This window comes from Ruditapes philippinarum, unplaced genomic scaffold (genome assembly GCF_026571515.1).
Source record: "Ruditapes philippinarum isolate M1 unplaced genomic scaffold, ASM2657151v2 ctg1894_1_1_1_1, whole genome shotgun sequence".
In the NCBI taxonomy this organism is placed as follows: Eukaryota; Metazoa; Mollusca; class Bivalvia; order Venerida; family Veneridae; genus Ruditapes; species Ruditapes philippinarum.
The window spans coordinates 83,466-96,780 of NW_026852855.1; the positions used below are offsets into that span (position 1 = coordinate 83,466).

The window sequence follows — 13,315 nt, forward strand, 5'->3', positions numbered from 1 at the left end:
TAATGTCACATTATACCACTGTTGACAATACTTTGAATAATGTTTGAGAAACGTGGCTCTTAGCAAATACTTCTATGAAGTTTAACTAAATTGGTCACAATCAGGATATCTGATATTAGTTACACAAAGACTTGGTCGTGCATATATTGACTACTTGTATTTGCTTTATTGAGTGTTTCACCATAAACGCAAATTTGTTTTCCAACAATTGTAAAACCGTTTCTACTTTCGTCGTTTGATCAGTGATCACGTTTTTAAATGAATAGTGTTACCATTATTTTCTGTTTTAAGATATTTTGCAATGACTAAGTGCTGACCCCAATCGTTCAAGAATTTCATCACAGAGGTAGATATGCCTAATTATTCCTTAAGGGGGTATTGTTTTGATGATGTTGTCCGTCCGTCCATCCATCCATCCATTCGCCCGTCCGATTTCCGTTTCCGCGTTATTTCTCAGCAACTATATCGACTGGATTTCAATGAAAACTTGTAGAAACATTAAATACCAACAATGGATGTGCATATAATTTACATGACCAAGTCGAACCAAACAACTCAGAATTATGGCCCCTGATTGGATATGCAGTATGGAAACAAAGAAATATCCTAATCCGTGCTATTTCTCAGCAACTACTTTTCTGATTGGATTTCAATGAATATTCAATACCGCATAATCTCGGTATGCTGTGGTCAGACCATTTAACAAATAGTTATGGCCCCCGATTATTTTGCAGTATATGTAAAGGGTGGCACTCGTTCCCGTACAACATGATGAGTTATTTAATCATGAGCTTCTGTGCAAGATCTTACGTGCACTTCCGGTTAGTAATAACCAGTACTCAGCGTCGGGGTTATTAATTCAATGAATTTGCTTGCTGCATGCATGAATTAGGGAAGCAAAAAGATTTTCCAATAGAGAATTATATTTAAATGCGTGAGCGTATGCTCAGAACAACAGGTAATAGAGATGATTATTCTATATTTATACGACTACGTTAGTTTGTACCTCATTCAACAGACAAATAAATATTAAAGCGAGGACATAAGACCCAAGTTTAAGGTTGCGAGTTTTTGACAGCACATTGCACCTAACACGTCAACATGCATGCCAATTTTCTGTTTTATAAAGTTCTGAATATCAGCTTTAAGAGTCTGGTTCTTGATGCATATGAAATGCATGTATAAGTCAATCAGCTATACTATGTTTATTCAAAACATAACAAGAATTACTTTAATATTAGATGGGCGAGAATATGTTTAATTTTCAGCACATTGTTTTTAAATACCGTTTACACTACCCCTGATCAGATTAAAATTCTGTATAAGTTCACTATTTGTTCATAAAATAAGATGTGTCAGTCTCTTTATCTAGACATTGGGATCATAAAACACCCCATATATTTACCTACTGTACATGAACTTAGTCATCGGAAACAATAGGGTTATCAAGGGAATGTCTTGAGTAAATATATGGGTGAATATTATTAGGACATCACAGGTGCGGTAGCCCCAGAGTGTAATCGGTTCTAGTAAAACCCACTGGAGTCAAAACCAAGCAATGGCAAGTCCTATAGATACTCCTATACGTACCTTGTCAAATTTAAACAGCATAATTAACTAGAACAACGCTAGCAACGTCATTCCAAATTATACTCAAGTGTGATACAGATTTTTCTATTGGGTCGTATATGTACATGTAAAACATGCATAAATATGTATATGTACATTTGTATTTCATAAAATGAAATTTCATCAATGTGACCATCGACGACATATGTATTAGAACAAAGGATCTGAAATACCGCCACTTTGCCCGTCTGTTATATGACTTGCTGTCCTTGATTAAAGGGAGACTAATCAAAAATCAACAGTTAAAACATTTTATTTGATATAGAACAAAATTTTATGTAAAAATAGCGTATAAAATCGAATCACAGTTCTTAGAAAACAGAAACACATGCAAATTATACAATGGACGGAAGTTACAGACATGACGGACGATAATATCGCCGAACCAGCGGCGATTGATGTACCTATATCATACATTAATACTTGGATTATAAAAATAGTATCTTCCCAGAGACCGGGCTTTACAGCATTAACATAATATAACCATTATAATACATTGTATTTTGAATCATATGATTTATGCACATATACCTTGAAATGCGATTTTTTATACATGAATAGAATCAAGACAATACTTTAGAAGTTTAAGGCAACATGCTGAAATTATTCTTACAACATCGACTCCACAGATTCATGTTTCCCAAAAGTTTTTCATATAAATTTAAAGTATTTGCAAACGCCTAGATTATGCTTGATAAAATAATCTAATTAATGTAATAAAGTCTAGTTTTGTAATTTATTCTAAAATAAAACTGATATGAAGCAATTTGTCTCCCCCACACCACCCCTTTCATTATTTCTTGTCAAGTGGCATTTTAACCGTTTAAAAACAAAGAATGAAAAAGATGGCTCAGATTAAATTGAGCCTTAAAGTATCGAACTAGTGCTAGAGGTTTTACCGGATTAGTAAAAAAAAATATACTATACTCAAGTTAGCAAAAGGTTGTAACAAAATCATTAGTCATTGCAACTTCCTTTAAACAAATACAGGTAAGCTAACACATGACATTGATAATCAATTGAAACCTTTTGAAAATATTCCCAAGTTTTCCTATTTACTTGATCATCCCAACGCTTCATGTTCTTACACTGCCGGTTTAGTACTGTCATTGTTAATGGTACTATCTAGAATAGAATCTTCTTTCGGTTCTTGAAAATGTACGTGTAAATCATGATGATGATGCTCTGCTCCCTCATGAATTAGAACAGGGCGCGTACGCAATTCCGGAAGTACTTGTCTCGCGGATGTGTCAGCGGAAGTGCTGTCAATGTCGTCGTCCGGAGGAACTGATTGCTGAGACAAATTACTACTACGTTTGCGTCTTTTCTTTTTCTTTCTTTTCTTTTCAAGGAACCTTAAAAGAAAATAGTATATGTATTTTCAGATTTTAGCACGAACTTAAAAACAGTAATCTAATCGAAGTAAAACTTCAAGAACAGGTGATAAAAAGCGAATGATGAAAGAAACGCGAGACAGTGCATTAATATTGAAAAAAAACTGTAAAAAACTGAGCGCAAAGCATCAAATAATCTTATGAATACAGCTTTGTTAAAATATTGAAAATACATGCATAACTGAACATGCAATTAAACCTTTGCAGGATGTCTTAAAAATGGGGATGAATTAAACAAATTTTAAACAGATAAAACGCAGTATGATGATAGTAAAGGTTGTGCTCAAAGGTTTAGTTGAGGTATAAATAAGAACATGCATCTTAGTTAGGAATATACATATTAAGGGTTTTGTCTTGAGGTAGGAGAACTTTACATATTAGGAAAAAAACATATTTGTAAGAAAAAATAAGATATTCATACCAATACTATTTTTTTATCCTCTACCTAAATCAAACAAGTGATAAACACAAATAAATTAACAAAAAAGAAAACAATTACTACAAAATAAGCAGGGAACAAAATAATAGAAATACAATTTTGCATTGTTCAAAATGTTTTTTTAAGATTTAACTATATAATACCGTTTATTAGGCAAATATTGTGTGTATATATATAACATTCAGATCTCAATATTGTCAAATAAAAACAACGTAAGCATCATTAGCTAAGCTATTGTAGATTAAGAAGCTAAGTTTTTACCTTATCATTCCTAAGATACATCAAATGATTCAGACACTGTCGTTTAAATGAACTGATAATCTAATTAGATATTTTAAAGATTTTCATAAGAAAACAAAATCAAAACTTATGAATGGATGGATATAGCTCAATTCTTTCTGATAATATCTAAATGTGCACGTACATTATCATTTATTATAATCTGGAATCAATTTTGAAGTGACATTATGTCCATCAAAATGTAAATTGTGAGTGTACTGGTAGCCAAAATTGTTATCAATGTTATATTCTTCTTTGTAATAAGCAATTACTCGTGAAAAGCCAGGGAATTATTATAAATTTTAATCGTAATTTATTTGTAACATTTACTTGATTAAATATGGGAAAGCCTATTTATACTTAAGGCAGTCTTAGAGTTTATTTTAACATTTGTCATCCACGATCATTGTTTAATCTTTATTGTAATAAGCCAATCTTTTGTGATAAAATAGCTAATTCAGCTAAACAATGAGCATAATGCCACTTTGTATATACATGTATATATTTATTTTTTCTTACAGTGTGTAACTGATCAGAAGCAAAGGGTTATTGAAAAGTAACTATAGCTTTTTTATATATGAGCCGCATCATGACAAAACCAACATAATGGGTTTGCGACCAGCATGGAACCAGACCAGCCTGCGCATCCGCGCAGTCTGATCAGGATCCATGCTGTTCGCTATCAGTTTCTCTACTTGTAATAGGGTTTGTAAGCGAACAGCATGGATCCTGATCAGACTGCGCGGATGCGCAGGCTGGTCTGGATCCATGCTGGTCGCAAACCCATTATGTTGGTTTTGTCATGACGCGGCTCAATTATTATTCTTAGCTTCAATTTTATCAACGTTATCGAGTAAAATAGCAATGTATTTCGGTTTCAAATAAATATCAAATTTCTGATAGTCAATAACAAATACGTGTAGTTTCAAAAACATGTATGGGGTTGTGCATAACGCTTTGTTAAAAAGTAAGTTTATGAAAAAGCACGTCTAATATCTATTTAAAATAGAAAATGACAGTTTCACCCATACTCCGCTGGAACCATTGATAAGCACATGGCCTGGATACACATGACGCCTGACCAGGCTCTATACTGTTGCCAGCACATTCATTTACATTTTGATATCAAAATCCCTTAAACTTTGAATGGACTATTCCATAGCTCATTCTTTTGTATTTTGATATCTTAAGCCCTTAAACTTTGAATGGACTTTTCCAAATTCCAAACAGGGCAAACTCATTTCACAAATTCAGCAGACAAAGGGTTTAAGTCCATCTACGACAACATTTACCTTATAAGGAAGGAAAATTGTAAAAAAAAATATCTGAAAAGACATGCTTACTACAAAAATCCTCCGTCCATATTTGCGCCGACTTAACAAAATAAAGAAATATGTTTAAACTTTAAAGATAACTTAAAACAATCAAATAAATAAAGTTATTTAGAAGAATTTTATTGTAAAAGAAAGGCCCTGACGAATTTAAGACTTCAAGTTACACCATCTTGCCGTGCCAGCTTAAATTAAACTAAAAAACCTAACATTTATGTTCAGAGAAAGAGTTTAACGTTGTTAATGTTAATCATGTTAGTATTTTAGTTGAAGTGTCCCGTTTTGTTTTAAACAACTCATCTTTGAAACATTGCAACACCATCAATCCTCGCGTAAAAGTGAAACAAAGAGGTGGCATTTGTGAAATAAACAATTAAAATATGAAATCAACTCACTTTGTTTTTTCTGTTCCACCATCACTAGACAGATCACGTGACCCGGAAGTGTTCACAGTCTCTGCTTCCGCTACAATACTGGCTGTTACCTTAACCTGTCCGTGCATTGTTCTTTCTACGCTAAAACTAAAATTACTATCTGCTGTTTCAATAGGTTCTGGTCTTTTCTTGTGTTTTGTTTTAGTTTCTAGCTCAGCATACGAAGGCGGAGGAGCAAGTGGCGTTGAACTGTCTTTGTGTTTCTTTGCAGTTCTTGAACTCGCCTCCGCTACTTCCTTTTGCTGTGTTGTGCTCCTTGTTGTTACTTTCCTCTCTAATGCAGCATTTTCTGAACATGTTTTATTTGTTTCTTTTTTAACATTCGTTGTTTTGGATTCGTGAGTAGACACCACGCGGTGTAAATTAGGCGAGTCGCGATGACTGACTTTATTGTTAGGTTTTGCACTTTTTGAATAAATATCATTTTCATACCCGAGATTTTTACTTCCGGTGATCATGGAAGATGTTGGTGATAGATGCTGTTCAATGTCGGCGCTGATTACTGGCCGATAGCAACACTTGAGCACTATACCGGAGATGAGCAAAAGTACGGCAAAAGATAGAATCGCAATTCCGGCAATATGCCAGGCACCAAATGTTGGAAAGGAGCTTTCGTTGCCATAGGAACCAACAACTGTAAGTACTACCCCTGGAACTAGTAATGGAACGCTGAAACTAACGAAACATGGGCCCATTAACGTCTTGTAATCATGATATTCTATGATCTTCATTTTCATACAGCCCTGATTCTCGTCATCAGACATTACATATAAACGACCGGCTTGTACACGTTAGGTTCTGAAAAGAAAAGAAAACAAAAGGTTGATTATTTCATTAAATTAGGAAAAAGAACTGATTTAAGAGAAAATAACAAGACACTTGTGAGACTTTGTAAAAAAAAGAACAACAACAAAAACCCGGTATTATCTATTCAGTCATGACGGTGCTTACATGTAGTTCCCGAAACACGTTCATAAAAAACATATAAGGCAACAATAAAGTCTTCTAACCATTATTATTAATTTGTATAAAATGATCAAACAATTTTGAAAATACCTGTACACACTCTAATATCACAGACAATTTTGTTTTAAGAGCGTCTTGCTACACAATAAAACATATTTGTTACATTTTTTCACGTGAATTTTATAAATATTTTTGTACAAAAAAATTTCTTTTCTATGCCTGTATATATATATTTAAACACTTGTAATGAATTTCCGAATATTCCTGGAACTTTTAAAACTGTCCTACTGTCAATTTGAGTACATCCTTTTTGTTGATATGACTGTGATAATGTGATATAAAGATAATGATAACATACATATCTTCCTCACCTTGTTATCACCTCAACCTGCCGACAATCCGATCAATAACCCCTCGAGAACACATCGGACCAACCTTTTTTCTTACGTATTTATTTCTAGATGGAAATCTAAATCGATTTGCAGGTTTATATGTTCCTTTTAAATATTAATTCATCGATTTTATAGCAACCCCTGTACAAGCTGCTCAATGGTAAATTCTCTATAGAGCTGTACTTATAAATAATTAATAAAATAAACAATAGAATGTATAGGTCGGTATTAGGCCTCCATTCTGCTTCCTTTCTCTAATGGGTACGCAATGCTTTAATGGTAACTAAGAGCTGAGGATAAATTAGAAATATTTACAGTCTGGTGATAGTTTTATGTTACGAGTATAAAGCTAATTATATATACATGAATGAACTAGTTGTTATAGCTGCAATCAAATCTCATCAACAAGTGTGAAATATGAGAATTAAAATTTCAGCTTTAAATATTTTACACGTCTCGACATGCTGAACGTGCATTGAAACTGTATTAATTTTGACGTGCTTCAAATGTTGTCTTCATCTTCAGCTTCCATAAAATATTGTTCTCATCTAAGCGTGTGTAGAAAGTTATACAAATCTAAGCTAGCTAAGAATTATGTTCTCACCTAAGCTTTATTAGAAAGTTGTTCAAATCTAAACTTGCTAAGAATTATGTTTTCAACTTAGCTTTATAAGACAGTTATACAAATCTAAGCTTGCAAAAAAAATTTGTTCTCATCTATGTGTGTTTAGAAAATTATACAAATCTGAGCTTGCTAAGAATTTTGTTCTCATCTATGTGTGTTTAGAAAGTTGTACATGTACAAATCTGAGCTTGCTAAGAATTTTGTACTCATCTATGTGTGTTTAGAAAGTTGTACATGTACAAATCTGAGCTTGCTAAGAATTTTGTACTCATCTATGTGTGTTTAGAAAGTTGTACAAATCTAAGCTTGCTAAGAATTTTGTACTCATCTATGTGTGTTTAGAAAGTTGCACATGTACAAATCAAAGGTTGCAAAGAATTATGTACTCATCTAAGCGTGTTTAAATATTTTTCAAATATAAGCTTCCTAAGAATTTTGTTTTTTCTATCGTCTGAGCGTGATAAGAATGTTGTGCTTATTTAAGTCTGTTTAGAATGTCGTGGCTAGAACATACAACAGTAGCTCTAGATAATTATAGTCGTATCTTTATACTCGTAACACATATCGAACCTATGTCTACAAATAAATACTTAAATTACTGACCTATCACTTTGTTTTCATTAGTTATCATTAACACAACTTTATATGAATTGCTGTTAAGGTTGTTCTTGATAACTAATGTTATACAAAATTTGTCACGTGATAGCTTTGTTTGCCGATACAATTTGGGTGGTCCTATTATGGGAATAGCCAATGTTACAGTCTAACGTAAATCAATGCACGCCCTCATTAACAGAACTAGAAATTTAACTAAAAGTCAAGTTAAATTAATATTGAATAAATTAAACTTACTCTAAATGTCGGGTTCAAAATCCAATCCTTTTATGTATAAGACATGCGCATTTTCTATTTGTACTGCCATTTTGGACCATCTTCGATAACATATTGAAGATTTACTTAGTTCCGCATCAAAGGATAAGACCGGGTCATTAAGTCTATCTAAAGCCCATAAATGATCGTAGTTTACATCGCGCCAAGTAAGGTTGTTGTTAGCAACCTGTAAACAACGGGCAAGCACAGGGGAGATAACCTGATGAAAACTATTCCGACATGCTTAATGATCACAAAAATATTTTTGAGAAGAAAAAAGAAGTACTTTTCAATAAGGACCCTCACATAAACTCTCATAAAGGTACTTAAATTTGTGACTAAGGTACTACTTGTAATAGGTAGATGTGTAATTGCTCTTATTCTTCGAGATTCAAATTATAGATCTACAACTCGAAAAGATAACTTTATCTAAATCAAAAGACGCTATGAGATTATATCATGTTAAATTTTGGTAGATCAATCAATTTTAACAGGAAAATATAGTCACTATGATATTCTAGCAACGGGTAAGCTATACACGTCACTTATCTCTGTTCTAAGTTGCCATTTTAAAAACACTAAAGTAATCTTTTTTTTTATATTTCATTAGACAACGAAAGAATGAGGTAGATAAAGAACATAATAAAGATAAAACATCCTCTATTCCGGTATATAACGGAATATCTAGCTCTGTTGTTTTCGGCGTCAAAGAGACTGTCGAGTTTCCGCTCATCAGTTACTCAAGTTACACCAGCTGTCGTTAGCAGACGGCATTCGGATAACTATTTAAAGACACCCAGGAGAGCCAGACAGTTACTTTCGGGTTTGATATGCCGGTGAAAGATTTTAATATTCTTGCACGGGTGTAAACAGCAGAAAATCCTGTCCGATATGATAGAACTTGCGTTATGCTCCACCTGTCACTTTCCGTTAATTACAATTTACGTCTCAATTTATCAGAGACTATAAAATACAAGTAGAGATTTTGATGCTAAAGCATCAAGTCGCCGGATAGAAAAATGATTGTATTATCATAAATATAAGAAAATATAAGTTTAATGGTTCAAGTATTAAAATAAGAGGAACAATGAGTTGAGTAATGTTTGCCACTGAGGCTTGTAAGGCAAGTGCTATGCTGGTAATTCTTCTTGTAAATATACTGTTGTACCATACATTGAAATCTGTATAGGTTACTAGTTCAGATTCAGATAATTACCAATCATCGAATATTTGCAAAGTGACTATGAAAATATATATGTTTAATTATTTTATGAAACAATACAATTTTACTGTAAAAGTGTTGTCGTCATTATTATGTGCTATAGAAAAAATATATAATTTAGTTGAAATCAATACATGTATTCCCATCGTTACATACGATATATAAAATTAAATTAAATTTAATTGCCTTTAGTGCGATAAACTTTCAACACAAAGATAGTTTTTTGGTGTTTTTTCAATGTATCTAATACGATTCCGGACCCCTAACGTCATACCGTTTTGGAAACCTGCGTGACGGAAACCGACGGAATATACCGAAATCAACGATTACCATTATATATTTCAATAATTAATGTGCCTCTTAAGTATAAAATTATTTTGGGATGTTCAACCTTAACTAAACTATTAAACTTTCTTGTCGAAAGTTTGACAGAAAGGGCCAAAGTTTAACCCTTTACCAAGAAGAAAGGAAAAAGTTTTGAAAATTTATTTTTAATGTGTAAAAAATGAGTAAACAGGTTTTTCTAATGATATAAATATTATAAAGTATGAAACTGATTAATGAAAAATAACTTATGTAATTATCTGTACAAAATTACAATGATTTGCATCTTATCAGCTACCACACCAACCATTAACAAGTTACCTGTATGTCTTATCAGCAATCTGTTACTATTAATAGATTTTATAACGATATACAACATATATAAACATGTAGTCACGTGTTTCTTACGAAAGACCAGGGAGAATGTGTTTATAATTAGATAAAATAATGTAATATAATAGGTGTCGTAAAATATAAACAACCAAATAATTTTAAAGTGTTATTTCAAATATCATTTATGATTTATATAATATAAAATAGCAATGCTTGACACATAGAAAAAAGTAAAAGTAACCATAATATTCAATGACTGATCCTTGGGGATACGTTATTGATTCATTTTATGAAAATTGTAATGTTGCTTTTTAAGATGTCAATATGTGCATATTTCATTTCACTTAGCAAAGTTATCATATGCTTGAATTTTTGAGATTACTGAAAAATAATTGTTGTCTTTAATTGTTCAATGATTGATATGCTTTTATTTTCAGATTTTAAGGGCTTCTCCTACCATAGGTATAATATTAAACTGTTACAAATATAGTCGCCGGTTTCTACCGGCGACTAATGAAAAACAAGATCAACAAGGAAAGGCGGCGTTCAATGAACGCAACCCCCATATTATAATTGAACTGTTTACATTATATATGATGAAAAAACAACACCCTGTACCCTTCTTTATTAACTTCACATCCTCAAATTATACATAAATCTTATAATGTATCATTAAATGTTCAATTGCTGTAGCCAATATACAGTACGTAAACGTCGGGATCTTCTGCTGTTTTTAAAATAAAATCTTGAATATATTATAATTATGGGAATATACAGAGAAACAACTCAACACAATATGTCAGCTTATTCTAATTTAAACCAAAATCATTCATTAAAAACATAATTTTTGTAGACTTTCTCAAAATAAAATATAACGATGTACCCATATGAACTCGGGAATGGTCCCCCGTATTGACGCATTTTAATATTTCATAGCTGTATATATGTATTGTATTTTTCGCGGTCGATATCATCCGAGCCGACACGTTTAAAACTAAAACTCTTAAAAACTATAAAGATCTTACACCGGCTGCCAGCTCTGACTGGAATATCAACCTCGAGGGTAACTGTTTACGGCAAGGCTCTTCCGAGTTTCCGCTAACAGTTATCCGAGAGCTACATATCCCCGTCCGTGACGACAGCCGAGAGTTGAATTCTAGCACCGACGTAAACAGTAGATAATCCTGTCTTATATGCAAGAAAGAAGCAAAGTATCGCACTCAAATAAATAAATAGCCAGGTGGTCTTTAACCGCATTTTCGCCTTATTGTTATTGTAGCTTTCTGATTGCACGTGAGGCGCAAAGTTTCACGCATTTGCATTTTTCACATTTCAATATGAAATCACACCAAGCATTTGAACCAAAAACTTAGGCTATTAATATAAAAGTCAAGTTACATTTTTAATAAATCAATGTCAAATGAAATCAAATCTCTGTAAATGTCATATTATTATCGGGTAGTTACTTATAGTTTTTTATGTATTAAACAGTTATTCATGTATAGCAATCATAATGTTAGTTCTATCAATGTATATTTATCACACTGTTGTGACGGTAATACTCGGGTGAACTTTTGTTTGACGGAATGGTGAGAATGATGACGTTTTTTCTAGTCTAGGTCGTTGTTCCGTCCCTTCAGCAGGTTCGTTGGCAAGTGACATCTCTCGTGCCCTTTGTTCATCTTCCAGAGCTTCACTGGTCTCGCCAGAGTTACTTCTGATAAAAATACAAACAAGAAAGCGTAAACATAGCACACTGATTGATCCGTTTAATTCTTGCGAATCGCAATAGTCTTCTTCAACATATACTTGTTGTTTTCTCCGCTTGAAATAAAACCAGAGTTTCTTAAAATCGGTTTTGTGACTTAGAATGTACCCGTTCATAATGCAAAGAAGGCCTATGACTATCAGTACAGGACCGACGTAAGGAAAGGAGCCTATAACGTTACGTTTGGTGCCAGTGTATGCAACAATGGCAAATATTACACCAGATAATAGTAGTGTTAAACCGACTAATACCAGCACAGCTCCCACACCTTGCTGTACATCTTCGCTGAGTGGTAACTGACATACTCTTGCAAGAAATCTTCTCTGTGACGTTTCTTTTTGAAAATTCATTCGGTTATGGCCATCAAAACTTGCTAGATATTCCTGTCCCTGAAAAAATCAACTTTCTATGAATAATTTTGATTGCATTTAAGTAAAAATTGGCAACCAGCTAAAAACACAGGCACTCTTCCTCAATCAGTAAACAAATGAGTCTTACACAAAGCAAAAATAAAATTGTGGGCCAGACTTGAAGTCTTAGCAGCTCTTTGTGTTAGCAGCTCAGACGTTACAGAAGCATGTCTGTGACAAAGGATACCAAACATGTATTGTTAACAAATAATCATATATTAAAACACCACGAAAAGATGCCAAGAGCATTACTTTACGAGAACATTACAAGTTGAATCCGCCTTTGTGAGCAAGTCATAAGACATACCCTTCAAGAATGTGGTGAAAATTTGCTTAGAACTTTGAAATTTCCAATCTTCCATACAATACAGGTACCAAAGTCGATCAAAATAAGTTTAATGAAATGGCAATCATGGCATATTCACTAGACGATACATTCTGCCAATTAGTCTTGTATTTTTTCTGCTACTTGTCTGTTTTGCTTTTTAACAATTTGCGATGAAGCGATACCTTTAACGTAAATTTACATTAATCTATATATTAAAACAAACGATTAGATAATGAATATCACTGACCGTTCTTGTTAATATCCATCTGTTTTCCCCGTCATGTTACAGGTGTCACAACATTAAAGTACCGTGACGCCAGTCAGCTTAAAGCATTTATCGACAAGTTCCATTTTCACTGTTTAGATGTATTGATCATAGCTGTACGGTCGATAAGTCGTTTACGCTCTTATGATAACTGGTTAATGTTGTCTTTATATAACGTAGAAATTAAACTGGGAAGGTGGGGTGGGTCAGAAAATTTCCTGTGTAATGCTTGGGTTGTACCGTTTTCACAAAAAAACTAAATCTTTGGAGCTTATATATTTTCTTATCTTATTCAGCCAACCAGAC

At 33.1% G+C, this 13,315-nt stretch overlaps 2 protein-coding genes across 4 annotated transcripts; both read right to left on the bottom strand.

Moving 5' to 3' along the window:
- Positions 1–1,866: 1,866 nt before the first annotated feature.
- LOC132726421 (uncharacterized) lies at positions 1,867–8,548 on the bottom strand. Of its 3 annotated transcripts, XM_060711753.1 has the most exons (4): positions 8,342–8,548; positions 5,468–6,304; positions 5,085–5,115; positions 2,843–2,984 (listed from the first exon to the last, which is right to left on the bottom strand). In XM_060711753.1, the coding sequence occupies exons 2-4, from the start codon at positions 6,268–6,270 to the stop codon at positions 2,976–2,978; spliced, it is 843 nt and encodes a 280-aa protein (XP_060567736.1). In that variant the 5' UTR covers positions 6,271–6,304; positions 8,342–8,548; the 3' UTR covers positions 2,843–2,975. The 3 variants fall into 3 exon arrangements, with proteins under 3 accessions (XP_060567722.1, XP_060567731.1, XP_060567736.1); XM_060711739.1 differs by lacking the exon at positions 5,085–5,115 and having other exon boundaries at positions 1,867–2,984; positions 8,342–8,544; XM_060711748.1 differs by lacking the exons at positions 5,085–5,115; positions 8,342–8,548 and adding an exon at positions 6,844–6,977 and having other exon boundaries at positions 1,867–2,984.
- Positions 8,549–10,841: 2,293 nt separating this feature from the next.
- Positions 10,842–13,135, bottom strand: LOC132726374 (uncharacterized). Its single transcript, XM_060711696.1, has 2 exons — positions 12,992–13,135; positions 10,842–12,395 (listed from the first exon to the last, which is right to left on the bottom strand). Exon 2 carries the CDS (start codon positions 12,354–12,356, stop codon positions 11,778–11,780), a length of 579 nt encoding a protein of 192 aa, XP_060567679.1. The 5' UTR covers positions 12,357–12,395; positions 12,992–13,135; the 3' UTR covers positions 10,842–11,777.
- Between the last annotated feature and the right edge of the window lie 180 nt (positions 13,136–13,315).

Bases quoted from the DNA above. Each gene is read 5' to 3' on its own strand.
- LOC132726421 (XM_060711739.1), bottom strand. From the start codon at position 6,270: ATGTCTGATGACGAGAATCAGGGCTGTATGAAAATGAAGATCATAGAA. The intron at 2,985-5,467 runs GTGAGTTGATTT...TTTTCTTTTAAG, and splicing joins GGTGGAACAGAAAAAACAAA to GTTCCTTGAAAAGAAAAGAA.
- LOC132726374 (XM_060711696.1), bottom strand. From the start codon at position 12,356: ATGAATTTTCAAAAAGAAACGTCACAGAGAAGATTTCTTGCAAGAGTA.